The sequence below is a fragment of the Drosophila guanche genome, unplaced genomic scaffold (genome assembly GCF_900245975.1).
Source record: "Drosophila guanche unplaced genomic scaffold, DGUA_6, whole genome shotgun sequence".
Lineage (NCBI taxonomy): Eukaryota > Metazoa > Arthropoda > Insecta > Diptera > Drosophilidae > Drosophila > Drosophila guanche.
In genome coordinates, this window is record NW_022995753.1 from 4,425,653 (window position 1) to 4,452,885 (window position 27,233).

Sequence of the window (27,233 nt, forward strand, 5' to 3'; positions counted from 1 at the left end):
AACGGACAAAAATGAATAAATTTCAAGACTGAGGACTTACTTGTACAGTTCTGCTCCTCATCGCTGTTGTCTAGACAGTCATCGTCGCCATCGCACACCCACGACTTGGGTATGCAACGCTGGTTGTTGCAGGTAAAGTCCCACGAGTTGGGGCATGGCTGGACGGGTGGCTCGGCACTGGGATCGGGCACACAGCTCATCTGATCATCGGCCAGGCGCTCACCGTAGGGGCAGGAGCAGCGTGCCTGCAGGCGACCCACCGACGGTGCAATCTCCCCACCGGTGCCATTCTGCGGTGCAATTGGAACTGCGAAGCAAATCTTCTGGCAGCCCCCATTGTTCCGATTGCAGGGCTGTGTGTCCGCGATGCGCTGCACCTCGTGGCTGTACACCTTGACGCCATAGAGGCGATTGGTCTGCGGCTCGCGCACCATCATCTCCTCCTGCTCGCCGGTGAGCTTGTGCAGCCGAATAATGGCGTCCAGCCTCCAGTCCGTGATGTACATCCAGTCATTGTGGATGACAATCGAGAACGGATGACGGACGAGGCGTGAGTTCACCGTCTTGATGTCGGTGCCATCCAGGTTGGCGTGCTGGACATGGTCGAGCAGGGCGTCACACCAGTAGACGCGATCCTCCTTGAAGTCAATGGAGAGGCCATTGGGCCAGCCGAGGGTCACGTTCTTGAAGACCAGCAGGCCGGTGCCGTCGGTATTGGCGCGCGTAATATTCGCCGGTCGGTCCCACTCCGAGAAGAAGATGAAGCCCCGATTGGGATGGACGACAATGGCGCGTGGCCTCTTCAGGTTCTTGAGCAGAGTGCGTCGATGGGTGACATTCCGCGTGGAGAGCACATTGAGGGTGCCCTTGCGGGAGTCAATGTAGTAGAGATTCTTGGATGCCCAATCGACGGCAAGGCCCTCGACGCCCTCGTTCTGTGAGGCGAGCACAATCTCCCGGCCAGTGCCGTTCCTGTGCACCCGATAGATCACATCCTGCAGCACATCCGAGTAGTAAATGAACTCGTCGCGCGCATCAAAGTCGAGGCCCACGAAGCGGGCACGTCGCGACACAACCGGCATAATGGCGTCGCTGAAACCCTCGATGACCGGCTCCAGCACCTTGCCCTTGATGAAGCGCTGCTGCGAGTACATGAGGAACTCGCCCACGGGCTTGCACAGCTTTAGGTCCGTCTCCAGCTGATAGCCCGTGGAGCAGGCACAGCGGAAGCCCAGCCCTGTGGGCGCACCCTTCACGGCGGTGACGATGCACATGTGATTGCAGCCGCCATTGTTGTTGCCGCAGGGATTGGAGACACGCGGCTGGCTGAGCGCATGCACCGCAATGATGCCCTTCGGCTCGCGGATATCCTTGGCCTTGTACGTCACCTGAATCGAGGTGGGACCCTCGAACTTGTCCACCGACATGATGCCCTGCTTGGTGGCGTCCGTCCAGTAGATGCGATTCTCGAAGAGCGCCAGCCGCGACGGACTCGGCACCTGCTGTCCCCGCAGCACCATCACGCGGTGAGCGCCCTCGTAGTCCACCGACTCGATGTAGTCCAGCAGGGAGTCACACCAGAAGACCCGCTTGCCAATGATGTCCACGGTCACGCCGCTCGCCTTGTACGCCGCCTCGGAGACAATCGATCGGGCGTGCGTGCCGTCCATGTGGGCGCGCAGCACCTGTCCGCCGTCGGCGACGAACATCAGGCCCGCGGTTGGGTCGAGCGCCAGATCGGCGGGGCTGGTTAGATTGGAGCCGAGGACGACAGCGTGCCACTGGCCGCTCAGCTCGAAGACATCGATCTTCTGGCCCACCAAATCAGCCACATAGATCTTGTCGCCCACCCAGTCGACGGCCAGAGCCACCGGCGCCCATGTGCCGGGCAGCGTCTGGTCGAAGGGGGAGACAGCCTTGTTCAGTGGATCGAGGGGCAGGGACTGCACCTTCCGCGTCTTGATGTCCGACCAGTAGAGCGTGTTGCGGGCATAGTGAAAGGAGACGCCCGCCGCGGCGGTGGCATTGGTCAGAATTCGCGGATCGGCGCCGTGGGCAAACATTCGCATGATGGCCCGATCGTGGGCAAAGATCAGCTGCAAGTTATTGGCATCCGGGGCGATGCACTTGGAGTCGTTGATCAGCGTATAGCCCTGGGCGCACTGGCACGTGTAGGAGCCCAGGGTGTTGGTGCACAGCTGGTCGCAGTGTCCCCACTCGGCGCACTCATCCAGATCCACGCAGGTGCGGTTATCCGGTGCCAGAGACTGGCCGGGTCGACAGTAGCAAACGCCGCCCGTCAGCGAGGGTCCGCACTTGAACTCACAACTGAGCGCGGGACAGGAGACGATGGCTGACAAAGGGGAAAGATTAAAATGGCAGACGGGAGAGAGGAAGACAGGACTCTGGCAGACTTACAGCAGTTGGTCTCTTCATCGCTGCCATCCTCGCAGTCGCGCTTGCCGTCGCATAGCTGCGACTTCAGGATGCACTTGGGGGCACCATTGACGCCGCCGCGTGGACAAAGGAACTTGTTGTCCGGACAGGCGATGGCCGTGCAATTGGCCTCGTCGCTCTTGTCCGCGCAATCGTGATAGCCGTCGCAGTGGAAGTTGTACGGAATGCAGAGAGCATTCGTGCACCGGAACTGGGCGTGATGGCAGGGCGGAAAGTCTGCAACAAAACGAAGTCACACAGTAGTGGATGAGAGGCATTGATGGAGGGGTAGGTATAGGGCTTACTGCATCCTTGCTCATCCGAATTGTCGCCGCAGTCGTCGCGATGATTGCATTTGAGGGCCGCATCGATGCACTTGTGTCCGTTGGCGCAACGGAACTGATCCAGGCGACAGGCCACGCCGTTGCAGTTGTCCTCGTCGCGTCCGGTGCGGCAATCGAGATAGCCATCGCAGCGCTTCTCCTTGGGCACACAGGGGCCGGCCAGGCGGGTGCCCTCCGCGGGGGCAGCACCATTGGGGGCATTGCAAAAGACATCCGTGTGCTGGCACTTGCGATAGGCTGTACGTTGAATTGGGATAAACGTAAGGAGAATTGTCATTTCCAGTCGCAGTCATTGCACTTAATTAGGTAGAAGGTGTAGACGATGTCTCAGGTGTGATTAATTGCCTTTGCATCAGGTCAATACGAAGGACGTGCCAAGGCCATCGGGCCACCAAATAAACACCCCACATAGACAGTTTCCCACTCCCCAGTGTGTGTGTGTGTGTGTGTGTGTGGAGGCCATAACTCAATGGCCAAGGAAGCAAAGGCCCAGCGGGCGTCCCAGACTCTCTCGGGCATTGTTCTCTCTCTCTCTCTCTCTTGCTCCCTCGGAGGCTGTCGGCTTAAAAATGGGTGGCAACAAAACTATTTTTGCTGCCAAAGACATTAAATTTTGATGCCAGACATTCGGCAGAGAAGTATTGCCTCGCCTCTGATGGAATGGCTGAAGGGTTGGATTGGGGGTCTTGGATCTGGGATTGTGTGTTTGGGTTTTGGGCTTGGGATGGCACACGCATGGCGTATACATAATGCATGCTTGCTGTACAAATGTCGGGCGTGATTGTCCGTCTGTCCGTCTATCTGTCCGTTGCTCTGTCCGGGTGTTCATGTCTGTATCCGTCGCTCCATCTGTCTGCCTGTCCTCCCACCGTATTGTGCACTTGAGTTGTGTGTGTGGGTCTGGGTGAGGGTGAGGGTGTGTGTTGGCAGGCAAATGTGCTATAAATTATCGAGTAGTTGGTTGCAGGACACACCCATTCCTTTAGCAGCGAAACACACTGGCGCAAGTCCAGGCATGGAGCATACCCCGAGGCACGACTGATACTTAATGATCTTCTCAGCCATTCTTTTCGTACAACATGCCCTACTTCGCTACTGTAGTACAGGGTACCAGGGTTGTGGTTGGCCCAAGAGTTTGGTTTAACAAGAAAAAGGCAGCGGTGGGACTGGCATTTGAATGACTAAATTAAAGCAACTGCCATGGATCAGGACCTATAGAATATGATATATATCTGTACACACTGTACAGTGAAGACTTTACTGGTCTTCAAAGCTTCAAATCTACGCTCTGCCACTCGGCCACTTGTGGCACACAGCAATGAACTCACGGAGTGACTTTACTTCCTTTACTGTGTGTTGTGGGGTTTTTGTAGAGGCAACGATATAGTCGGGTTAACTTGATCTATGCCTTGTGCTTGGGTCCGTCCGTGGCTTTAGACGTCATAAAGTTTGCGGAGAGTATTTTACGAGTATGTCCCCGGCCACTACCGGCTACTGTCTCCTTCTGCTTCTGCTTCTGCTTCTGCTGTTGTTTCGGTACAGTTGCCTCCGTCTACTTTAACTCCCGGAACATTAGCGCGGAAGCCCGGCAATGTGGGTTTGAGTTTGGGTTCGTCTACGGGTAGCAGTGGGAGCAGCACCCCTGGAGGAGCATCCGAGTGTGGCAGAGCAAACTTAATTAGTGCAAGTTAAACAAGCCAAGTTGTATAAATATTCCCCAACAGCGGAAACTTTCTCTAGCACAACAATGAAATGGAATGCTGCGTATCCCACTCCCCATCATCCCACCAACATCTTTCTCTTTCTCTACCTGCAGTCCCGTAAATGACAACTCCCTCTCCCTCTCGCTCTCGCTCTCGCTCTCACTCACTCACTCCCTCTGTCTGTCTGTATTGACAAAAGTGGTGCATGGATGGTGATGGCATGGACTGCCCCCTCCTCGACTCTGGTAATCATAAAAATGTGTCACGCACTCCTGCATCCATGAACCTTCCCTCCTTCCTCCTTCTGTCGCCTCTTCCTCTCACTGGAATTAACATTCCCTAATACAAGTGCCGTTCCAGCTGCATTTTGTGGGCGGTGCCAATGGGTGAAGCAAGGATTTACGCCAACAATTTGTTACAAAATCGTCTGGCAGAGAGTCGTTGTTGCTCTTTCTTTCTTTCTTTCTCCTTTGCTCGCTGCTGCACTCTGCTCTCTCTCTCTCTCTCTCTCTGTTCTAATCATGTAACTGAATAATAAACGAAAATAAAATATTCAAACGGGAGGGGGCTTCACCAGGGAAAACCATTGATTATCTACCACTGATTCTTCATAGTGATCGAACTACAAAATCTTAGAGCTGCAAGGGCATCCATCCAAGGGCTTTTCGCTTCAAGTTTGGGGCCTTCACAAGGTCATAAAAGTTGTAATCTGCTTATTCGGCTTCATTTTTCACCCGGTCCCGTTAGAAGGCAAAAGTTCCGCGTAAAACTTTAACCAGCAGCAGAGCGGGAGTGCTCGAGAACGCCAGAGAGAGAGGGGGAGAGCGAGAGCGAGAGCGAGAGAGAGTGGTGGGTGGGTGGAGCAGGAAGAAGCTAAGACCAGGGCGTTGCATTGCTGGCACTTTATAAACACCACGGACGACAACAACTGACACAGCTTTATCTCGCACACCTACCCCGCCGCACCCTCTCTCCCTTCCACCCATAAATGCTTCATCCGCAGCTCCTAGCTGAGCTTTTTTAAACCAAACACTTTCTAATTGGGTTCCGGGCTCTGTGTTCCCTGCATTAACTTTTATTGCAAGCCAGTACTTTTATGCTTGTATTTGGGATGAGCGAGTGGGAGGTGGAGAGGTGGAGAGGGGGGGAGACCACTGGGTGCTGTGTAATTACGCGCGACAAGTGCCACGCCCAGCCATCATGGCAGCACACCCATACCCGCCCATACCCATTCGCGTCACGTTTAGCTGCAGTCAAATAAACGTCAGCTGGAATGGTCGGTACAGTCAACATGGCACAGTCTACACACTGGCACTGGCACTGGCACTGGCACTAGCTCTCAAACCACGACTCGAGCTCAGAGAGAAGTACGGCAGATAGCCGGGGATAACAGTTTATGGACAGTTGAATGGCTCAAGAGGGGGGGGCATGGAGGAGGGAACACTTAAGTTCACTGCCAGGCAGGTAGTCCAAACGAACGAGCGAGCGAGTTAAGCTTTCGGCTTCGCTCTCTTCCCTGGTTTTACGCACTTTTTTACGCAGCAATACCTGCCTCATTAGACGCTGCCTGCAATTAAAACGGGAAATGTCTCCTCTCGTAGTCCTCTATACGCTCTCTGTGTTACGGTTACCCATCTCCCCTTTAAGTGAGAGCAGCTAAAAGAGAGCAGGTAAAATGTGACTCTTGTTTATCCAAGGCACAAGCTCACCAAAGCTTACCGCGCGACAGCAGCAACAGCAGGTAGTCCACAAAAGAGGAAACATAAAGAGAAAAGAAGGAGCAAGAAGCACTCGCTGGATTCGACTGTGAGTTACCTCGTAACCACGTACTGGTCAAATATGAGTTAAGGCTTGATGTTATTTTTAATGTATACCGAGAGCTCTTCTCACTACACTCTGCATATATTCACTCAAATATAGAGTGGTTTTAGCAGCACGGTAAATGTTTAAAGGGTAAGGTCTTAGTCCATCAGAATCAATCTAGGTTGAATGGAAAGGGAAGCTGACCAGAACAGATGCGATGAGCATTTTACAAGCACACTTGTGGCAAGTGCCAGCTGTCGACAGCTTGCTGACGTTTGATAACCGCGAATAATAGACGTTCCAAGTGAAGCTGCGAAAGGGCTTGGGGGAAACTGAGGGAAACCTAAGCCAGTCGAAGAAACGCCAAAGAATTAATCATTCAATTATTATTGATTATAATCAATGCTTGAATTGATTTCTCTCTCTCTCTCTCTCTCTAATGCCAGTAAAATATTTATAATGGCATTAAATTGTTGGGAAATTCAGGCAAAATACTCAACATGCATTAAGGTATGTATGCAAGTGTCTTCCTTTACAAGAAGACATAAATTATCATATGTATATTTATTTATCTGGATTATCTTTGTATGCCACCCGGCAACCTTATCACCCCCTGTCAAATACACACCAGCACCACCACCCCACAAGACACACAAGCCCGCACAACACCTAAAGTAATTAAATAGTTGAAATAAGCCCGCTCTAATATTTATATGCCATAAATTAAACAAACAAAGGCACAGCGCACACGACCCTCCCACCACCAGGAGGAGTAGCAAGAGGAGTGGAGGCAAGAGCCAGAGTCAGAGACGGAGTCGGAGTCGGAGTCATAGTGAGAACTACTGCAACGCAGAGAATATGGATATGAATGCTTTGGGAACTGGAAGGGACAGTCTTGTCTCTGACGTTGAAGAAGACGACGACAGAGACAAGGACGACGACGCGTTGACACGTACGCAAAATAAATTTGTTAAGAACGCAATAAGAGTGAACATTTTGTCGCCATTTAAGCGCGATAAATTATTGCGCAAGGGCACAGCAGACACGAAGAGACGCCAGTTGGGTGGTTGGGTGGCTGAGGCAACGTCTTATTAAATTAAAATTAAATTTAAACTTGATCTTGTGCGCTCTGCTCTGCTTTGACAGTGCTTTGGGTAGAGCTTGCGTTTGGGCTGCGGCACGACAAAGTTTTGCGCCAAAGGAGTGAAGGAGCCAACGGCCGTCTGCTTCTGCTGCTCGCTCTCCCTCTCTTCGTCTGTGTGTCTGTCTGCCCGTCGACAAATTGCCCATCTCGCTGAGCTCCCCCTTCCCGTAACGGCGCGAAGTGCCCAAGTGCTTAGAGGGCGAGCACACCGAGCGCGAGAGCGAGCGCGAGAGCGAGAGCGAGAGGTGTGGTGAGGTGAGGTGAGGAGAAGAGCAGAGAAGAAAACGAACTGCAGCATAGGACAAAGTTGTGCCGCGTTTGTCTAGCCGTCAGAGTCGTCAAAGCTTTCAGCAGAAGTTGTACAAAAGGCAGAGGGCGGTGCGCAAGGGATACTTAGGCAGAAGGGGCTGGAGGGGGATACTTGGAAATTGGTCGCCTCAAAGATATTTAAATATTTGTTTGCCTGTGTATGTGTGTGTTTGTGTGTGTTTGTGCATACATAAATCTTAAATAACAAGCAATAAATGCTCCTCTACAAGTGCTGGGCACTTTTTGGCGATTTGCATGTCCATCCCGCCTCCCGCCTCCCGCCTTCCGACGCTACTCAGCTCTCTTCCCGCATTCATTCTCTTGCCAAACTTTTAATCAAAATGTGCGGCACACAGTCTGCCAGCTGAATGCACTTGAACTTTATGCTAAAAGAGAGAGAGAGAGAGAGAGAGCGAGGGAGAGCGAGCAGAGTGTGGGGTGACAGAAGAGAGCGAGAGAACAGAACGGAGAGCACAGAGAGCTTTTCCACTACACAAAGTCCAGCCAGCCGAGCGAGAGGCTCTTGAGAATGCATTAAATTCTTTGCTGAACGAGCAGACAGCATGCCACCCAGGAAGAGTAGCCACGCGAACGGGACTGGAATGTGAGGCCATACAGCATCAGTGTCTGTCAGCGGATTATTAAAGTCACCAACGCAGCGCACAGTCGGCAAAGCATTGCTCCACATACTACTTTTTTGAGTGTTCTTAATTAACGGGCAGACTGCCAAGACTGCCATATTCGCTCATCCGAACTAGTGATCTGTAGTCCCATTTGTTGTCCCATCTCTGGGTATACTTCAGGTTTGTGTATCCCTAAAGTTGGAGCAGTCATTGACGTCATTTCTGAATCAATTCATGAAGCTCTCAACAGCAGCAATCATTATTTGCAGTACATTCATTTCCCAGGTGGCACTGCTGGACCGCCTCTGGAGATAACGAATGGGGGTTTACGTTGACAGACAGACCCCTCCTTGCACACACAAGGAACATTTATTTATGGCCCAACATCAAATTGATCAATTCCTGCGAACGAGTCGGAGTCAAAGTCTGAGTTGAGTTTTCCTGGTGGCTAATTTTCAGCGCATACCTGAGCTCCGTACATATGTGTGTGTGTGTGTGTACATATATGTACATATTTACCATACATATAGAAATGCATGCATGTATTTGCTGTATCAAAGGTTAGCTCGAATAACCAAAGCAACACAAGAGCTGCGGTTGGGCCCTGGGCTGCTGGCCGGGTCTAAGCATGTGAATTTGTTGAAATTTGCATAAATAAAATTGGTATAATAAAATGTAAACATTTTGCTAAGCAAATTGTTGTGCAAGAAGGGAAAGGATTCCACTATGGGGCCACGAGCAGGAGCAAGGGATGAGCTAACCAATATTTGTCGAGTCAACAAATTTACATTGAAAGCGAGAAAAGGCACGACTCCAGCCGACTTCCTTTCACTCCAGTCCTTGACTTGGAATTGAATTTGGCTATACGCGTTCTTCTGGGAGTTACATGCCCGACACCCTGAGTCCCTGAGTCCCTGAGTCCCAGAGTCCCCACTCCCTGTGTACTTACTGCACTGCGCCTCATCCGACTTGTCCTCGCAGTCCTCGATCATGTCGCAGCGGTAATGCGGGGGAATGCAGTACGTTTTGTTAAACACGTACTGTCCGCAGTTCAATTGAGGCGTCTCGCACTCGGGCGGTGCTGAAAAACATGAATATCATATTGAATTATGTAGGACAAGGACTAGGATTAGGATTAGGATGGGGAATACGACATTCCCTCAATTATTAATTGGCGCCACTTACGACATGACTGCATCTCGTCCTCGCCATCGTCGCAGTCCTTCTGGTAATTGCAGACCCAATGGTGCGAGATGCATTTCCCGTTGTTGCAGCGAAACAAATCCGTGGGACAGTCCGCATTGCTAACGCCGCTGCTGATGATGCCGTCCAGGGTGCCGCTGCTGCTGCCGCCGCTGCTGCTGCTGAGGCTGCCACCTGAAACGAGTCGGTAGATGATGGTAGAGTGTGTGAGCATAAGGCAAGCGCTTAGTTTATTGATTCATCCATCCGAGCAGTCAATCCACCACTGACTTGATAGGAAATGGAAAATTGAGGGTTTTGGTGGTCAGTTTGCCAGTTTGATTTGGCCGCAATTTGGCCAAAAGTTTGCTAATAACCCATGACTCTCACGGCTGACTGTGGCACTAAACAAGCTGCCAAGTGGCAGCTGCTGGCAGCCAGCAAGGCGAGAGGCGAGAGGCGAGAGGCAACAACAAAAGACTGTCATAAAATGGCAGCTGTAAGGCGCTCGCTTGGGCCCTCAACTTTTGTGGCTGCCAAAGCTGCCATGCCTAATGGCCTTGTCACACACACACCCACACACACACACACATGAGAGAGAGAGAGAAAGAGAGAGCAGCAGGAGATGGGAAGTTAGAACGCGACCGGAAATGCTTAGCTGGGATTTCTTCTCGCTGGTGTGCCCGGACACGACAGCCTGGCCAGGACAGAATGGTAATGGGATCGAGCAGCGGGTAGCGGGCGAAGAAAGAAACGAAGTGGAGCTTGAGCGGAGCGCAAAGGATGCGAAGCAGAGACTGGCCTGGGCCTGGTCCTGGTCTTGGGGTTGGAGTTCAGGGGGCCAAGCCTGAGCGCTGACAATGTCATTTGTTTCCGGCTACGTGCACTTTGCACGTGCCCAAGTTTTTGCGGCCAAAAGTGCGCACAGACAGACAGACAGAGAGAGAGAGAGAGAGAGGGATAGACTGACTGTTGCAATTGCCATTTCATTTCAAAGCCTTGAGGAGGGTTCGAAAATGTGTGCCAAGAGTTTTGTGGCACCCACCAAAATGCTCCTCCAATGAAAGCATTTCCCGATCATATCGGGTATTCATTTTATACCGGCGCTACATAGCTCTACCCGATGGATGGTTTATTTTTCAATTGAGTTCCAGAATAGATTCTGGCCCGCCGCAAGTAAACCACAGAGCCTGAGCCGCCGCCGCCGCCGCCGCGTCTGCTTGAGTTTACCAATAGCAACGCCGAACAGGGCACAAGGAGCGTTCATAAAGCGACAGTTGAGAGTTGTTTTGGTGGTTTGGCCTGCCTTCTGCTCGGCTACACAAAACAAACAAATGCAAACACACAGGACAGGCAGCACAGGATGCCACAACACTCCACCACGCCCACACGCCCACACGCCCACACGCCCACACGCCCACATGCCGCCACGCTTTGGGAATGAGCCCAAACTTCAGGTCTAATTATGCATCTAATTAGTGAGTGCATTCTCCTCCGTTTGGCAATTCATGCCAAAATTATTTTTGCCGCTTCTCTGGCGCAATAAAAGGCAAACCGCAGAGCAGACGACAACCAGCGCTCAGCGCTCAGCGCTCAGCGCTCAAAGCTACTCTCTGCCCTACCCAACCCCCCGCCACCACTGTTTGCAATTGAATTCAAAATTAAGGACGCTTCCCAGCATGCCAGAATCCAGCAGCCAGGCAAAAACCGAGTCATGTTTTATCACTGAGTATAATTCACATTTCGGGGTATTCCCCTTTTAATTCACTTCGCACTCTGTGTGTTAGAGAGAGAGAGACAGAGAGAGGGAGCGTTGTGCATTATGTTGCACAAATAATAATAATAATAATAATTATGGAAATGCTAACGATGCTCTTTACAAACCTGATGGGCACTGTGCAAAAACCCAACAGCGAAGCGGCTTTTTGGATTTGCGAATTCTTATGAACCATTTGAAGGACAGTGTTGGTCAGCGTTGGTCAGTGTTGGTCAGTGTTGGTCAGTGTTGTAAGCGCATTAAGTCTACTTTTATTTGACTTGAATCTGCCACAGATAGAAAACTTGTCGAATTATCGCTATCATTTCGCTTTAGAGCCACAGTTTGCACTGTCCAGGGGACATGCCCGGAATCTGTTTGGTATTTTGTAAAGTAAATTGTACACTACTCGCCATGGGGTTATGGCAACTTTTGACTGTTTTTTGGTGGCTGTAATGTGCATGTTTTTGGGGCTATTTTCTTTGTTGTTCGCTTGTTTCTTTGTTGTGGGGAAAAATGCTCAACTTCGAATAGTTTTTGGCTGCTGCAGAAGAACGGAGACGGAGGCGTCCAAGGGCAAGGCTTAATCGTCGTGGTCCTTGGTCTCTTGGCCGGAATGCCGTTGCGCAGCTTTAACTTTCGGGGACATCAAGCTGCACGTTATTAAGTATTATGTATGTTTTTTGCTGTTGCTGGTTCTATTTGTTTTTACTGTTATGGTGGCATGTTACGACAACGGCCTGGTCCTGGTCCTCAGCTGCCGTCACACCGGGCGGGGTGTACCTACCCCCGTTGTCTTCTGCCAACAATGGCATCAACGGTTTTAAGAGCTTACAAAATATTTTGTAATTTTGTCACGTTTCAACTCTGGCGACGTTACTTAAAATTACATTTAACAGCAACAAAAAATACACCGACGAGGAAATAATGTTTGTCTGCGATTCTCCTTTGCTTTCCGCCTTTTTCGGTGCGCACTGGACCCGGTTGTAGTATCTCAAAAGTAGATGAATGTATAGACGGATGGATAGATAGGATAGATGGATGGATGGTGGGATGGTGACTGGCTGCACGTGCCCCTCCTGCACACACAAATGTCAGCTGTAATATATATCGCTTGAGCTTAAGCCTCCCGAACAACGTGCTCTGTCCATTTGGCTCTAATTTAGTCCAGAGGCAGCTAAATAATCTCCATGCCGGCAGCCTGGCAGAGGCATAAATCAAAGGAGAAAAAGGACTTGAATCAAAGTATTCATTGAATTCTATCCCTTCAAACGTTGCCATTACATCTCTGATACTGTCAATGGCCAGGGGCAGGGAACAGCCGGACTGATGCCACGAAAAAGTGCAAGGCGCACTCAGATTTCCCACCAGTCTGGGCTCTTTCATACATTTATTACCATGCATTTCCATTACTCACTCTAAGGGAGGCAGTCAGACAAACGCGTTATGGCCATGTACATGCATGCAGTGTGGCGCGGAGTGGCGAAATTCTCTTGAAGATTCATCAATGAATTTATCAGTTTTTATAGGCAATTTATTATTTATTGATGGCCATGGCATCAGCGTGGAGTGGGTTGGTTGGTTGTCTGTACGAGCAAACGGAGAACTCGAACGCGAAGTGTATCCATATCCACATCCACATCCATATTCATCCGCATATCCTCCGACTACGAGACAATAACTGGCAACAGCTTTTCAAACTCCAAACTCCATTCTCTCTGTTTTTCTTGTTTCTGAATGATGGCCAATGGCAGGCACTTTGGTCACGCGGAGAGTGCATTTGGTGTGCACAAACCGAGAAAAAAAAAACGCAAAACCAAAAAGCAACCACAAACGCAACCAAGAGGGGAATTAGAGGAATGGAATGGCACACACAAAACAATGTTCGGAATACACTGATGGAAAGATACAAAGGAAATACAAATATGTGTGTGTGTGTACTCTGAAATATTCCGAATATGCAACAATATGCTGCAGCCATTTCGATTTGAGTTCTTTCCTGTGTATCAAAACTAAAACAAAAAAACGAACAAATAAACTCTCTTCGAGCTTGAAGGTGCCCTTCAATAGATGAGCTACAGGTTTTAAATTTGAAAATATTGCAGTTCCAATTGCTTGTAATATGAGAACATTCAATGGTAATTCAGCAACTTTTCGTTGATGTCTGCTGCGATTGTAATCGTTATCAAAGTGGACAATGTTAGGTATATTTGCTTAATGTTTTAATTGGCATTAAGATTGGAATGGCATTTGAATTGTAAATTCATTTCTTCATATTTGTAAATACTTTTTGCTCCACGCTTGATTAGTAGACTTGACTTGGTGGAAATCGATGACCACAGCAGTCGTACATACATATTGTACATATGTAACCCCAGATTGCGCGGCACTGCTGTGATTTTCGTACGTGATTCGATGGGTCGGAAAAAGGGCAGCAGCTGGGACTAGGGCTGGTGCTGAGGGGGCAGCGCAGCGCAGCGCAGCGTGTGATTAATTTATAATATTAAATAAATAATTAATTGCACTGCAAAATGCGCCATAAAATGCATATTCCGGCATTAACTTATAAATAAATTCGTGACACTAAATCACATGACAAATTTTCCAGCAGCATTCAATGTGATCAATTTCCAACTGCCACAAAAAAATACAAATAAATCCCACCAGCAATATTTATGTAAACAAAAAAAACAGCAGCACACACACACACACACATAGCAATAGTAATTTATATATGTATATGTAGGTGCGAATTACAACTGTAAAATAAATAAAATAAATAAAATATTTGTGCGGCTTAACCCTGAGGGTATTAAATACCCTTAGACCATCCCTCCATCGACATAATAAAGAACTCAGAACCCTAAGAATAAAGCAAATATAGTATAAAGAAAGTACCAGTCAGTGACAGTCAATTAATGGTGTACATTTCGACATTGCTGCATAGAAGCTGCTGATTTGATTTGATGCACCAAAGGGATACCGAGTGTACCTTAATCTCATCGAAAGAGAACGATTTTTTGCCGATTTCCAGAATATAGACTGCAGCCCTGGGGGTGGTGGTGCATTGATTTTGCACACAAACTCGACGTCACTCGTACTCGTACTCGTTTGTGGCCCTACTTGAGGCAGCCATTTAGGCGAGTAGCTGGAAGCACTTGCCATTGACTGTGTGTTCATTCACGTAACGAGTAGGAGCACACCCTTGTTTACCCTCTATGCCGACAATGCGAGTAAAGAGGTAAATAAATATTGGGATAAAGAACAAAAAACAGACAATTGCCACGCCAAAATACGAAAAGGGGAAAAAAGGACAACAGCATACAACTTGCAACTTGAACAAATAAATAAAAGGGAAAAGGACCAAGGGGACAAAAACAAAAAAAAAATAAATAAAATAAATGACAAGTGGCAGGGCAGGCGGTGGTTAAAAAAGGTAAGGGAATGCTTGGGGGGTGGGGGCGGAGTGCCGCGAGTGTGGCAAAGAGATGCCGTTAATTATGCCACCAAAGTGAGATTCCTTTTTTAACGAGTAAATTATTATACGCTGTCATGCAAATAGTTGCAATACAAACAAAAAGGAAAGCTCAGACACACACACACACACATACAGTGACAGCTAAAAGTGCATCCAGGCAGGCGCCAGTGCATGGCCATAAAAGAAAGGCTTGAAAGGTGCCAGGGGCGGCGAGTGGCGAGTGGCGAGTGGCAGTGGCGGACAGACAGGGATAATTGCATGCTCGAACCGAGACCCAGACCCAGACCCAGACGCAGACCGCGACCCAACCAAGCCGCAACCTGCCGCTGCTGATTCTGCTCATGCTGCCACTGCCATGTCCTGGGACTCATTTGTATGCACACAGGCGGCCTATTATTTTTAGCGCTGATGTGGGCGACGCCGCAGCCGCTGCCGCTGCCGCCTCCACAACAAGCCAATGGATGCGGATGTGTGGAGGAACGAACAGCGCCCAGAGCGCGAGGGAAGCGCTAGAAGTTCCAGACGGGGAGAGAGCGACTGAAGGGAGAGCCCAGAGACGATCAAATGGTATTTAAAGGCATGACAGGAGGCCCCCTACAGTCTAATCTCTAGTCAGCTGTCGCTGGTGCAGGTTATATGCAAATTCTCTTACTGAATGTATCAGATATTTGCGAGAGAAGCTACTGCAGAAGCACCCCACTCGCATCTGGCGCCCAAAAACCGCCCACACAATTTATATTTGATGGCCTTACGCTACGCACATTCAATGAACGAAAGACGACGGAAAAGCACTTCAAAGGACTTGCCACTGGACAAGGGCCACCAGCTCGCAGAAGCGCGAAGAGCGCAGCACATATTAATAATAACTGCCAGGCCCCTCCGCGACACGGCCGGCACTTAAAAGCTCGCATAATTAATGGAATGCCACACATAAAGTACGGAAAACAAGAGAAACCAAAGCTTAAAAGGTGGCCCCAAAAGAATAAAGCGAAAGCGAGACGGGTTCTTCCATTTAAATGAGCGAATGACGGCATGATTGTCGAGGGGAGCAGGCAGTAGGCAAGAGCCGGGAGCAGGGTAAGGGGCATGGGTAAGTGAGAGATATTTTATCTGGCGATCTGCCAGAGACATCATCATCAGACATCAGCGTGCTGCGTGGCAAAAGTTCTAAACAATTGCGGCTTAATTTGTTTGTCAATGACTCTACGACATGGAGACAGCCAATAAGCTTTGGGCTCCTGCAGCAGGTGCAAAGGGGGTGAAAGGGGAAGCAAAAGGCAGGCAGAGGCAGAACATTGGCTCTACGTGCTGCTGCAGCCAAACAACTCTGAAAAGTGGCTCCATAAACACGTCTAAAAACGAAAGCAATAAACACGACAGCCCGACATCCCGACATCCCGACATACCAAAAATGTTACTACAGGTAACCGAGAGATGGGATACCCTTACACATGGAATCATGCCTTGGATGGAGTTACAAAGGTTCAAAATAAATCTACCCCCTGGGCACAGGGTATGGCAAGCAGAACACGGAAGCCGTTATGTGACACACGGGAGAAATTAATGCCTGCCAAAATACGGCAGGCGGCAGTCTGGCTGCTGCTGCTCTCTCTCTCTCTCTCTTTCTCTCTCTCTCTCTGTCTCGTTCTCCGTGTCCGTCTGTCCGTCGCCCAGTTCGGCACGTTCCCCAAACAGAGCCAAGGCCTCGGCGAATAACGTGTTAAAAGGAGAATAGCGACAGCAAAAACAAAATCACTGAGAGATTTTCTGCTCAGATTTGTTTTGGCAGCCAAACAACTTTAATGTGACATAAAACAACGTACAAGGGAGGGGGCGAGGGCAATGAAGAGGAACATCACCATCATCATCATCATCATCATCATCATCATCATCATCATCATCTCCGTTTAAAGTTATTTGGACAGGCGATGACAATGAAAAGGAAGGAATACAAATACAAAGATCGAGCAGGAGGAGCAGGTCCCACTTCTGGTTAATAATCAAGTCTAAGCAGCGAATCCCTTTGGATTCAGTCTACTTTTGGAGTATCTTTTCAGTCTTTAACGTAGACGAAGCAGCTTCGCCCTGTCCCGCGATCCATTATATCTGCATTTTCTGCTCTGCTCCTGTTCCTTTTTTGTTGGTTCCTTTGCCTCAAATTTAAAGTTGACACAAAGGGAATTTCGCTGGCTTTTATTTTGTATATTATTTTTGTTGTTGTTTTTGTTTTGGTTCTTGGTCTTACGCCGCTGCTGTTGCTTTTCTGTTGTGGCTTTATTTTACGGCTTCCCCTGCTGCCGTTGTTCCTTTTGTGCCGCGCAAAAAGAGACAATGCCAATGACTCCGGTATCCACTCGGCGGAGCTGCATATGTACATATAAAATTAAAGAATGCTGAAACTGAACTTTAAGTGAGAGACTTGAGCACAGATCTTGGCTCCCATTATGCCTAATGACCTTCAGGCAAATTTCTCTGTTCTTGGCGTCTTTTCAGCTGCAGTTTCAAAAGAGAGACACTTGATAAACTTAATTTTCAGTTAATTAAAGCACAGACGATCAAGCTGTATAAAATCCTTCCATATGGTTTCTCTTATGTGAGGTCGCTCCCCCTCCATGCACCTTGTTCTCCACTTTGTCTGCTGCTGCTGCTGCTGCTGCTGTTGGTTCCGTTGCAACATTTGTCGCATTAATTTGAATTTGAAGCGCGTTCAAAATGAAATCACGCGCACTTTGTCCGAGCAGGAGGCAGTGAGTGGGGCGTGGCATGCAGGCCGGGCACTGATCAGGGACTGGTATGGGGTGGTGCTGGTGCTGGTGCTGGTGTGGCCAGCCGTCATGTTGTTTATGGTGGCTGACGGCGCGAAATTAGCATTAGGCCAAAGGATGGCAAACAGTTTCGCCAGCTTTTTGCGTCCGGGCAATGGCAGGGCGCAGGAGTACACAGGGGAGGGACCGCCACGGCTACTTCTGGAGGACCCTTTTCGGTGCCACGTTGCAGCATTATTGGAAAATGCAATTCGCCTTTTAATTGCCAGCAATTGATGATGGAAATCCTGCCGGCGGACCAACGGCAAAAGTTTAAGCTTTAATTCGCATTCAAAGGGAGAACCCTGGGTTCCAGGACCCGAGGGTGCCGTTGGTCAATCCAAACCAAATGTGGGGCTCCACACCTCCACACCCACCCCATACCCTTTTTGCGCGTAAATCATGATGGAGTTGTCACAGACCCCCCGACCCCCACCCCCAGCCACGCCTCTCTCTCTTGCTCTGTGTCGAGCAGGGGGCGCGGGTCACGCGGTGTTAATAATCGATGACTGCAGCAACGTCAAATGCGCCTGAAGGGTGGGCCACAACTGTGCAACTGTTGCCAGCGAGAGTCGCTCGTTGCTCGTCGCTCGTCGCTCGCCACTCGCCACTCGCCACAGCCGTGGCCAGTGATTTAGGGTCAGGCAAAATACAAAATGCGACCAGTGCCTGTTCTTTCCTTGCTGCCACCCAAACTCCACGCCTAGATGGTCTGGCTACAATGCTGGGGGCTGGTGGAGGACGAGGACGAGGACAATTACCAACGATTGCAAGAACAACAGTTGTCCGCGAGAACAAAGTGCATAGTGAAAGCTGCAGTGCCAGCGAATGAATGGATAAAAGAATGATAAAAGAATAAAAGGATAAAAGATAACAAAGGAGGGGCGTCCACAATTGTCCCTGAAAGTCGCCGCTCGAATGCCCTGCACCGAACGAATCGAGTGGAGTGGAGTGGAATGGCATGGAGTTTTTGGATATTTTCTTTTCACTATTTCTCTTTAGTTTTACATTGCGTTTTTTCGTCATCGTTGTTCTTGGCTGCAATCTATTGTCTGGCTCTATTTCGTTTATTTATTTCCCAACTCCCTCTGTTCATTCTGTTCCTTTCTGCTGAATTCGTTTGTAATTGCATTATCTCTGCCTTGATTTAATTTTCCTTTATTCACACTTTACGTGTAGTTTTTCATCCGTAGTTTCTCCTTCTTCCTGTCTGTCTGTCGTACCTGGCAGAGTACCTGTTGGGCCGAAACTCCCAAATAGTGCAGGGAATTGCCCCATTGCACGTGTGTGTGTGTGAGTGTGTGTGGGAGTGGGAGTGGGGCTCGGGTTAGTGGTGCGGAAATATTAAATTGCCGCACCAAGCATTATTTTTCACTTCCGCCTCGACGATGGCCTCCGATCACTCATCGCGGGCTTTCCTTGCCTGTCCACCTCCGCATGTCCATTAATCGGATGGCAGCGGGCATGGGAAACCTGCTGGAAACACTCGCAAGGATTACCTTTCCCGCTTTCTCGCTTTCTCGCTTTTAGTTCCTCTCAAGGATCTTGAGCTTCTGGCTCTTCTGCTCTTGGAATATTCCCCACTAAATGAATCAATTTGTTTTACCTGCAAAGCGAGAGAATAAATGCACTATGCTTAGTGTGGAGATTAAATTGTTTAATAGACAAATAAGAATAGGTTGAATCACAATTGAAGGATCAAAATAAAGGACAACAAAATACTTTGAATGACTAACCATTTTCCCATATCAGCGGCACAAGGAGTGCCATTTGTCATCCTATTTCTGATCATAATAATTATTCTCTTGACTCTGGCTCTCTTGGCATAAGTTTGTCACAACATTTTTGCCCTGATATGCCAAAGAAATTCCAATTAGAGTTGTAACATTTTGTGGAAACTCAATTGCATGTGGCTCAGAGTGGACTAAAAGTAATGCTTTAATTAAAAACAAATTATTGGTATGAATATTCTGTTGATGGCCAAATTAAATGCCCAAGACGCACACATGGAAAGAAAGAGCTGCGGAGAGACAGAGGGGCGGCGGCGTACACAGCTTGCGTCTTACTTCTCCTTCTCTTTGTTGCCAGTACGAGATTTCGGGCATCATCAAGTATTCAAAACATTTCAGAAATTGTCTCTGTCCCCACACTCTTTGTGTGCCGCACAAAAAACCCAAATAACAGAATTGCACTTAAACTGCGTTTTTGGTGTAATTTTACGCAAATACCACAGACATATGTACAAATGCATCTGCCTCTTCAATTGCAACATCTTGTGGCCAAATTGAAGATGCAAAAGATGAAATTGAATTATTTGACAGCCTAAGAAAAGACTTGCACAATTTATGTCTTGAAACTGTTTCAATTACTGTGAAGAATGGAAACTTTACAAATCGAGTTCAAATGTCGAGTGCGATTTCTGTGAGTGAGACCAAACATATTTAAGCGATAAGGGATCAAAATATGGTCATGGAGTGAACAAATCATCGACGCTGTCACATAAGATTTATTTATGGCCTCGCCAACTCCTTTCCAGCAGCAAACGAATGTATTTGATTTCCTTTGTACGTTTATTATTTTATGCAGAATTATTTCTGCACTCATAATCTTCCTCATGGACCGTCAAATATCCCAGTCAGGTCCTCTGAGGTCGATATTTGAACAACAATCGGTACAATTTTGGTAGGTTTCGTGCATACAATACGAGCATATCTTTATCTATAAATATGCAAGAAAATGTGGTAAATAGGTGCACACACAAAGCGAAAGAGAGAGAGAGAGAGAGAGAGAGGGAGAGTGGAAAGAGTGTGAAGGAGACAGAAACTGCCAGAAGCAGTTCATAAACTTTCAAGTAAATTGCAAACTTATGCACTTTGCCTGGCACCTTTCGGAGTTTGTTTGCATGCAAATGGTGCCCAAACCGAAACTCAAACCCGGACCCGGACCCGAACCCGGACCCGGCTACCCGCCACCTGATGCCCGTTTTCCTGGTGCCTGGTTTCACTCTACTCTACAGGGTTTTCCATCGTCTTTCGAAAGTTTACTGACTAGCAGCTACTTTTCATATGTCGCTTCGATTGTCATGCACTGCTCGGGGCTGCTCCTACTACTCCATTCCTTCCAACCTGCATTCTCCTCGAATGACAATATCCGAAGCCCCCCTACACCACCGCCTGACTGGCTGACTGAATTTCTATGCATAACATCATAATACGGCCACGATTCTATCTGAGAATGCATACACCATACAGACATGGGTACATGGGAGTATAAGCAAAACTAAATAGAAACATTAGCAAACGCTTTTTGCTACCCATACCCCGTACCCCGTACCAATGGCTGTGGCGGGGAGGTGGCTAGAGTGAGCAATAAAAGTTAAGTTCCATTTGTGGCTTTACTGCAAATATGCCAAGGGAACATAAAATGCAATAACAAAACTCAATTCGAGTCGACATTTTTATGCATATTTATGACTAGGAGCCAAACCGAAGCCCAGGCACAGGCACAGGCAGCGGCAGCGGCAGCGGCAGCTCCGGTACTCCTCGTAGCACTTGCAACAGTAACTGGGTTGAGTGAGCAGCGTACCTCATTTTCCAGGACGTGACTTTGAGCAGGGTAAATGAGTGGGAGACCTTCACAACACTGTTGAATATAAGTCCAACACTGTTCAAGGGTTTTGTGCTGAAGAAGAAACTCGCAGATGGAGAGAGTGTACTGTCCTAAATATTCCCAGACATTACTGTAACGCACAGTGCTGGTGACATTTGTTCTCGACTGCACCACTGTAACTGTCATGTCTTGTCTGATATTGTCGGTCATGACTCATGATGACTTGTCACGGTTGCCCGACAGTGTAGTGTGAGCAAAGCTGTTCCATTTTAGTGCCCAGGACTGTGTGTAAATGCTGTTACTCCTCGTTGTTGAAACAAAACCAATTTTACTGTAAATGCAAACAACAAAAAAACTGAGTGCGAACCGTTAGAAGAGTGCACCGAGGGCGTAAGTGTGGGACAGCGAGGGAGCCATGGCGTGGGGGTGGGCCAACGATAATCGGCAAAGAGCGCTGGCGGCAGCGGGAGGCAGCGGGCGGCAACGGGGAGTGAGTAGAGCAAAGCAAAGAGATCCTTGACACAGAATGTACCGAGCGACGCGACGCGACGCGACTGTTGCTGCTGTTTGTTGTTGTTGTTCTCCTCTCCAAAGCAGGCAGTGGCTGTGCGCGTGCGAGCAGGTAAGAAAGCACTACAGCAGGAAGAAGAGGAAGCAGCAACTTTCAGCTTGCCCTCTTTGCTGCTTCTCTTTTGGAGAGTGTGAAGTGGCCGGGAAGGAAGCGCGGGCCGGTGCGGCAAATGAGTTTATTTATTATTTCTTTTCGTTTTCTTGTTTTTACGATGTCACACGCCAAACAACAGGCACAACGGCGGGATGGGACACGACACGACGGCACAGAAAAGTTAATGGCAAAAGAAAGCATTAACGAAACAAGAAAGCTCTGGACGGTAGCTTCTCAGCTTGCACACACCCTGCAAACTGATCATCAGATCCCAAATGATCCAAATGGATCCATGCAGGAGATTGCTTTTAGTGGGATTGGCGGCTCTTGCATAGAGTTTGATAGTTTGCAGTTCAAAGCGTTCCTCCGCGGGACGCCAAAAAGAAAACAGCCGAAAAAACATTTTGTTAACAGCCACCGGCCTCGAGCTCGTTGAGAATCACGGTATTCATCTATCTTTCATATATCTTAACAATATGTGATCACTAGACTTTTTTACCAATCAAAAACTTTGCGACACATTGTCAATGCTCCGTTTTACGTATCTAATGCAAACATCCACAAAGATCTGAATATTCCAACCATTAAAGAAGCAATAAAGAAAACTAGTAAGAAATACATCGAAAGACTCCACAACCACGAAAAAAAAAAAAAAAAAAAAACTAGACTTTTGAAAACGAAAAGTTGGCCTTTGAAAAATGATTTGACAAATCTAAAATTTTAATAAAATGTCAAATAAGATAGAAATGGAAATGCAGTCGAGCCGGTCTTATTTACGCCTCCAGGACGAAATTTTGGAAATTATGCATGACGAGGAGGTAAGTGGAGGCGTGGCAGCCATCTCAAGCTGCTGCTGGTGGTGCACTTTTGGTTGTCCTGCACCTGGGACTTGCCTACTCATTGGCTGTTATCTTACTCTGACAGCTGGAAAAGTGTGGCGTCAAAATAGAGCTAGTCGATGATTACTTGACCGAGCTGCGTGCCGAAATCGCCGGCCCCCCCGACACACCATACGCAGGAGGAAAGTTCGAACTGGAAATCAAAGTGGACGCCTCATATCCGTATGTGTTGCCAAAGGTGAGTACCCAGCACTCCAAGTAGATGGCCGAAACTAAGACGTTGTCGTCCTGCCGGCAGATCCGCTTTAAGAACGGCCTGTGGCACCCAAACGTTTGTCGTTTAACTGGCACCATTTGCCCCGAAATGCTCGAGAATAACTGGACACCGGCCATGTCGCTGAGCACAGTTGCGCTTTCTCTGCAGGCCATGCTGGCCGATGCTGATCTCAACAATCCGCTGGACGATCTGGTGGCACGCCAGTACATAAACGATTACGATCAGTATTGGCTAACCGCTGAGCTCTGGACAAAGGTCTACGCAGGCGGTCCGCGCTCTCATCCCGGCTATGATTAAAAACTGCAATGCCTCAAGGCCATGGGCGTCGACGAGACTAAGGCGCTCAACCTGCTCTCCACGCATGGCTGCAACTTGGAGAAGGCTGGCGAAAGAGTCTCTCCCTGTAAACACACACCAAACATTCCCACTTTATGATTATGTACACTCACAATTCAGTCACAACCATACGAATATCCACGAATGTAATTAACAAGCTGTTGGCACGTTCCCCACTAATCTCGCAACAAAAAATACACAAAAGTGCCAACCAAGTGCCAAGTAAGTGCCAGCAGTCAGACACTTAATGATGATGCGGATCCTGCGGAGAAGCTTCATACAGAAAAACAGACCAGTACATCCAATAAGCCTTCCATCGAGCCTTTCACCGTTGCTTGTGGCTCTTGCACCCTTAGCCACATTCTCGCACTGCAATCCCGCTCTTGGGCTGCCATCACATCACATTGTTTTGTTAGTGCGAACTTTGCATGGCAAAAATAATTGAAAATTCGCACAGAACAATAAAAAGAAACAACACAAAAGCAGGAAAAGCGCACTGAGGGCGTGGCTCTGTGTTGTAAAATTTCATTTAACTTCAGCTTCCATTCGCTCTTGCTTCTGGTTGAGTATTTCTCCCATTCTGTTCATGCCATCCAGCTCCGCCTGTCCACTGCTCCTACTATGTGGCATATGTTATACCTCTAAGCAAACACCTGTGCAGCCTGTGGGCGTGGCAATTGCTGGAAGTTGGTCGAGATTGGAGCGCGCTTTTGAAATATTTATGCATGCAAACGAAGCCAAAAAAGTAAATGAAGAGCGAAGCGAAATGAGTTGAAACAACACAAAAATACAAAATAAAACTTTAAGCAACATATGTGGCTCTGTGGGTAGCACTTTTGTTCGCATTCAAAGAAGGGCTCAAATAAAAATGAAACAAAAAATATGTTTACTTATTTATCTGGCATTCAATTGTAGATATGACTGATGTTTGAGATGAAAAGTGTCCGCAAAAGTGTCCGTTATGTCCGTCACACACACGCGCATGCAGGTGCAGGTGGATATATCAGGTATCATGCGGGTATCACACTCGACTAATTCAACAGCAAAAGATACTGATGGCAAATGAACTAGCAAACGCACACATATGTAAATATCCAGGCACACACACACACACACACACAACTAAAGTGCCATCCACCCACATAAGTGGCTTGCCCAAACTTTGGTTTTTGGTTCAATTTTCAGGCTGCGTTCGAGGCTTTTAACAAATCTTCTCAATCAATGGGGCTACGTGAGTGCCAATTACACACACACACACACACTAGCACACACTTAGTCAGAGCGACTAAGTGTGTATGTGCACTATGTGAGTGTCCCTTGGTGACGATGGTAGTTGTGATTAGGCATTGAGCCTACGCTACACATAGGTCCTGGCCACCCTCCCACACGGTGCGGCAAATAAATAAATTATGGAAATTAAACATGAAATGCGACAGCCAAAAGTGTGAGTGTGCACTGAAAGAAATTGACGAAATTATTAGAGTAATGCCCAGGGAAATGAGTTGCCTGTGATGTTATTTTGGTGCCCATCTAGCGCCACTCGTGCCAATTGATTGTTTATCCACCCAAAGGTAAATAAATAGGTAAAGAACATCGCTAACTGGATACTGCTTTGAGCTGAACATCTAGAAACTAAGGAACTCGCTGCTAAATTTCTTCGCGTGCAGCTGGCTGGCTAAGGTGGTATCTTGGAGCCGCAGAGATAACGTTTGCAAATTGACGGAAGCAACACATTTGCACTTGTCTCTGCAGTCGTTGGACTGACTGGCAAGGCAGCCAAAGGCAAAGGCACGCAAAGCAGCTGCTTCCACGCCCCACACTGACTGGGGTGCTGGGAATTCCCTAGATTCAATCTCCTGGTAACTGCTAACAACTTTGTCAATGTGGCAGCGCATCTGTGACCAACAGCAGGGCTGATGGAATTGGTGGGCTTGGAGCTTGGAGCCAAAGCAATTCCTTCTCCACTTTACCTTACCATCCAGCTTCGGCTTCTTCATTTTCTTCTGTTTGCTGGCCCTTTTCTTTGGCTGCTGCCGGCCCACAGAGCTCCATCAACGTGTTGACAGCAATGATGATGATGATGATGATGACGCTGCTCCCTGCCACTCCACACACTCTTTCTATCTCTTTTCGCACCATGTTAACAATGCACGACAAAAGCGCATTAGAGGCATATGCGTGTCTGTGTGTGTGTGTGTGGGTGTGTGCCTCTGCGGTGCTACCCATTGGGAAATGGAAAGGGGCGGGCTAGGGTTTGGGTTCTGTGGACCTTCGGCCCACATGTTGTGGCAAGGTCCGCTTGGCTGGCTGCATACAGCATGTCGCAACGATTTGTTGCAAATTGTCACACACACACACACACACACGCACACTCGCACAACATCGTACATGATATGGGTGCGCCGAGTAGGGGCTGGTGGCAGGGGGCAGGAGTTTGCTGTATTGCCACCTCGCTTCTGTTGTTGCATTTAATTACGCGTGTCTGCGCGCCAAAGTTTACTTTGTCTCGTCATCACACACACACACAGAGAGAGAGAGACGGGCTATGCACGTGCAACGTGAGGCATGAAGTGTGTCTGTTTGACTTTATTAAACATGCGCCTGCCACAGTGCATCCCAACGCCAACGCCATGCCGCCATCCTCCGCCTGCACTCGCAGAATTTCTTTGTGCCTTTTCCTTTGACATAACTACAATATCTGACCATTGGGCAGGTCAAGAGTGGCCAGAGAACTGCGCAGAACTCTGCAGGGATCGCCAAACACTTACGTACATCAAATGCTTTAGTTGAATGCATTAAAAGCGAGTAATAAATGCCGCAATGTACGAGTATTTCTTCATGTGCACACGTAGACTGTGGGAAGGTGGGAGTGTGTGTGCCATGTGTGCCATGGATCTCTGCTCGAGTCCGGACCTAACCAAGAGCGGTGAGCGCCAACCGCCTTTGAGTGACAGCCTAGATTGGGGCCCTGTCCTGGCTACGGCATTATCCCACCGCCTCTCCTGGCCACGTGCAATTGAATGAAATTGCCTGCACAACAGGGTGAAGGGCCTGCCCTTTTGGCACACAGACAGGAACACGGACAAGGGACAATGTTGATGGTTAATGTGTTGCAAATCAAAATTAAACAAGACAGATGCCCCGCTCCGCCCCGCTCCCTAGTCTAGACTGCTCCAAATTGTGCAGTTAATTTAAAATGTCAGATTAATTAAATGCAAATAAGTGTCAATCGTTGCCACCGGACAAGTGGCAGTGGCAGTGCCCACTCCCACCTAAAGACTAACCCATTGCGACAGTTGTAAATTCAATTTGGCTCCTGTTAAATGGCCCATGAAATGTGTCAAAAAAGGGACGGGGCAAAATGATGATGAATGCACCGTTTGTCAGTTTGTCAGTTTGTCAGTTCATTTTGTAATTAACGCAAGTTGGCAGTCTCAATATCATCATGCATCTATCTATCTCCCTCTCACTCCCCCCCCCCCCCTCTTGTCACACTCTTGGAGTGCATACATATTTCATCTGGTCCATCTGTGCCTGTATCTGTCTAACTATCTATCTCTGCCTCATTCTCCTCTGTGGCCTCTGGCATTTCTCATTAGAGTAAAACATATTTTTGTTGCATAACTCAAGGCGTCCAAGCAGAAACATTGAAATATGCATGAAAGCGGGACGCCAAACGGTTACAGGGACTGTAAATGTAACTACGACTGAGGCAGAGATACAGAGCTTGAGAGAAATGTTTTTGCATACTTCATGGCTTTGCGAAACATTTTTGTTGTGCTTTAGTTACATCTTTTTTCTTTTTTATTGCATGCCCCATGCCCCAACGAGCAGAGCGGAGCGGAGCAAAAAAACAATTTATGACATATTTTTATCGAAATTATCGGCATAGATAAAGTTCTGTTCTGCTGGTCAGGTCCAGCATT

At 48.3% G+C, this 27,233-nt stretch overlaps 1 protein-coding gene across 1 annotated transcript in view; it reads right to left on the bottom strand.

The window, feature by feature from the left end:
• The window catches only part of LOC117588340 (low-density lipoprotein receptor-related protein 2), a 96,262-nt gene that overhangs the window by 11,793 nt on the left and 57,236 nt on the right, over window positions 1-27,233 (bottom strand). The window contains exons 2-6 of the mRNA XM_034279550.1: window positions 9,548-9,739; window positions 9,312-9,443; window positions 2,742-3,017; window positions 2,419-2,673; window positions 41-2,353 (exon numbers count right to left, since the gene is read on the bottom strand). Coding sequence (XP_034135441.1) covers window positions 41-2,353; window positions 2,419-2,673; window positions 2,742-3,017; window positions 9,312-9,443; window positions 9,548-9,739 — 3,168 coding nt within the window. The remainder of the gene's footprint in view (window positions 1-40; window positions 2,354-2,418; window positions 2,674-2,741; window positions 3,018-9,311; window positions 9,444-9,547; window positions 9,740-27,233) is intronic.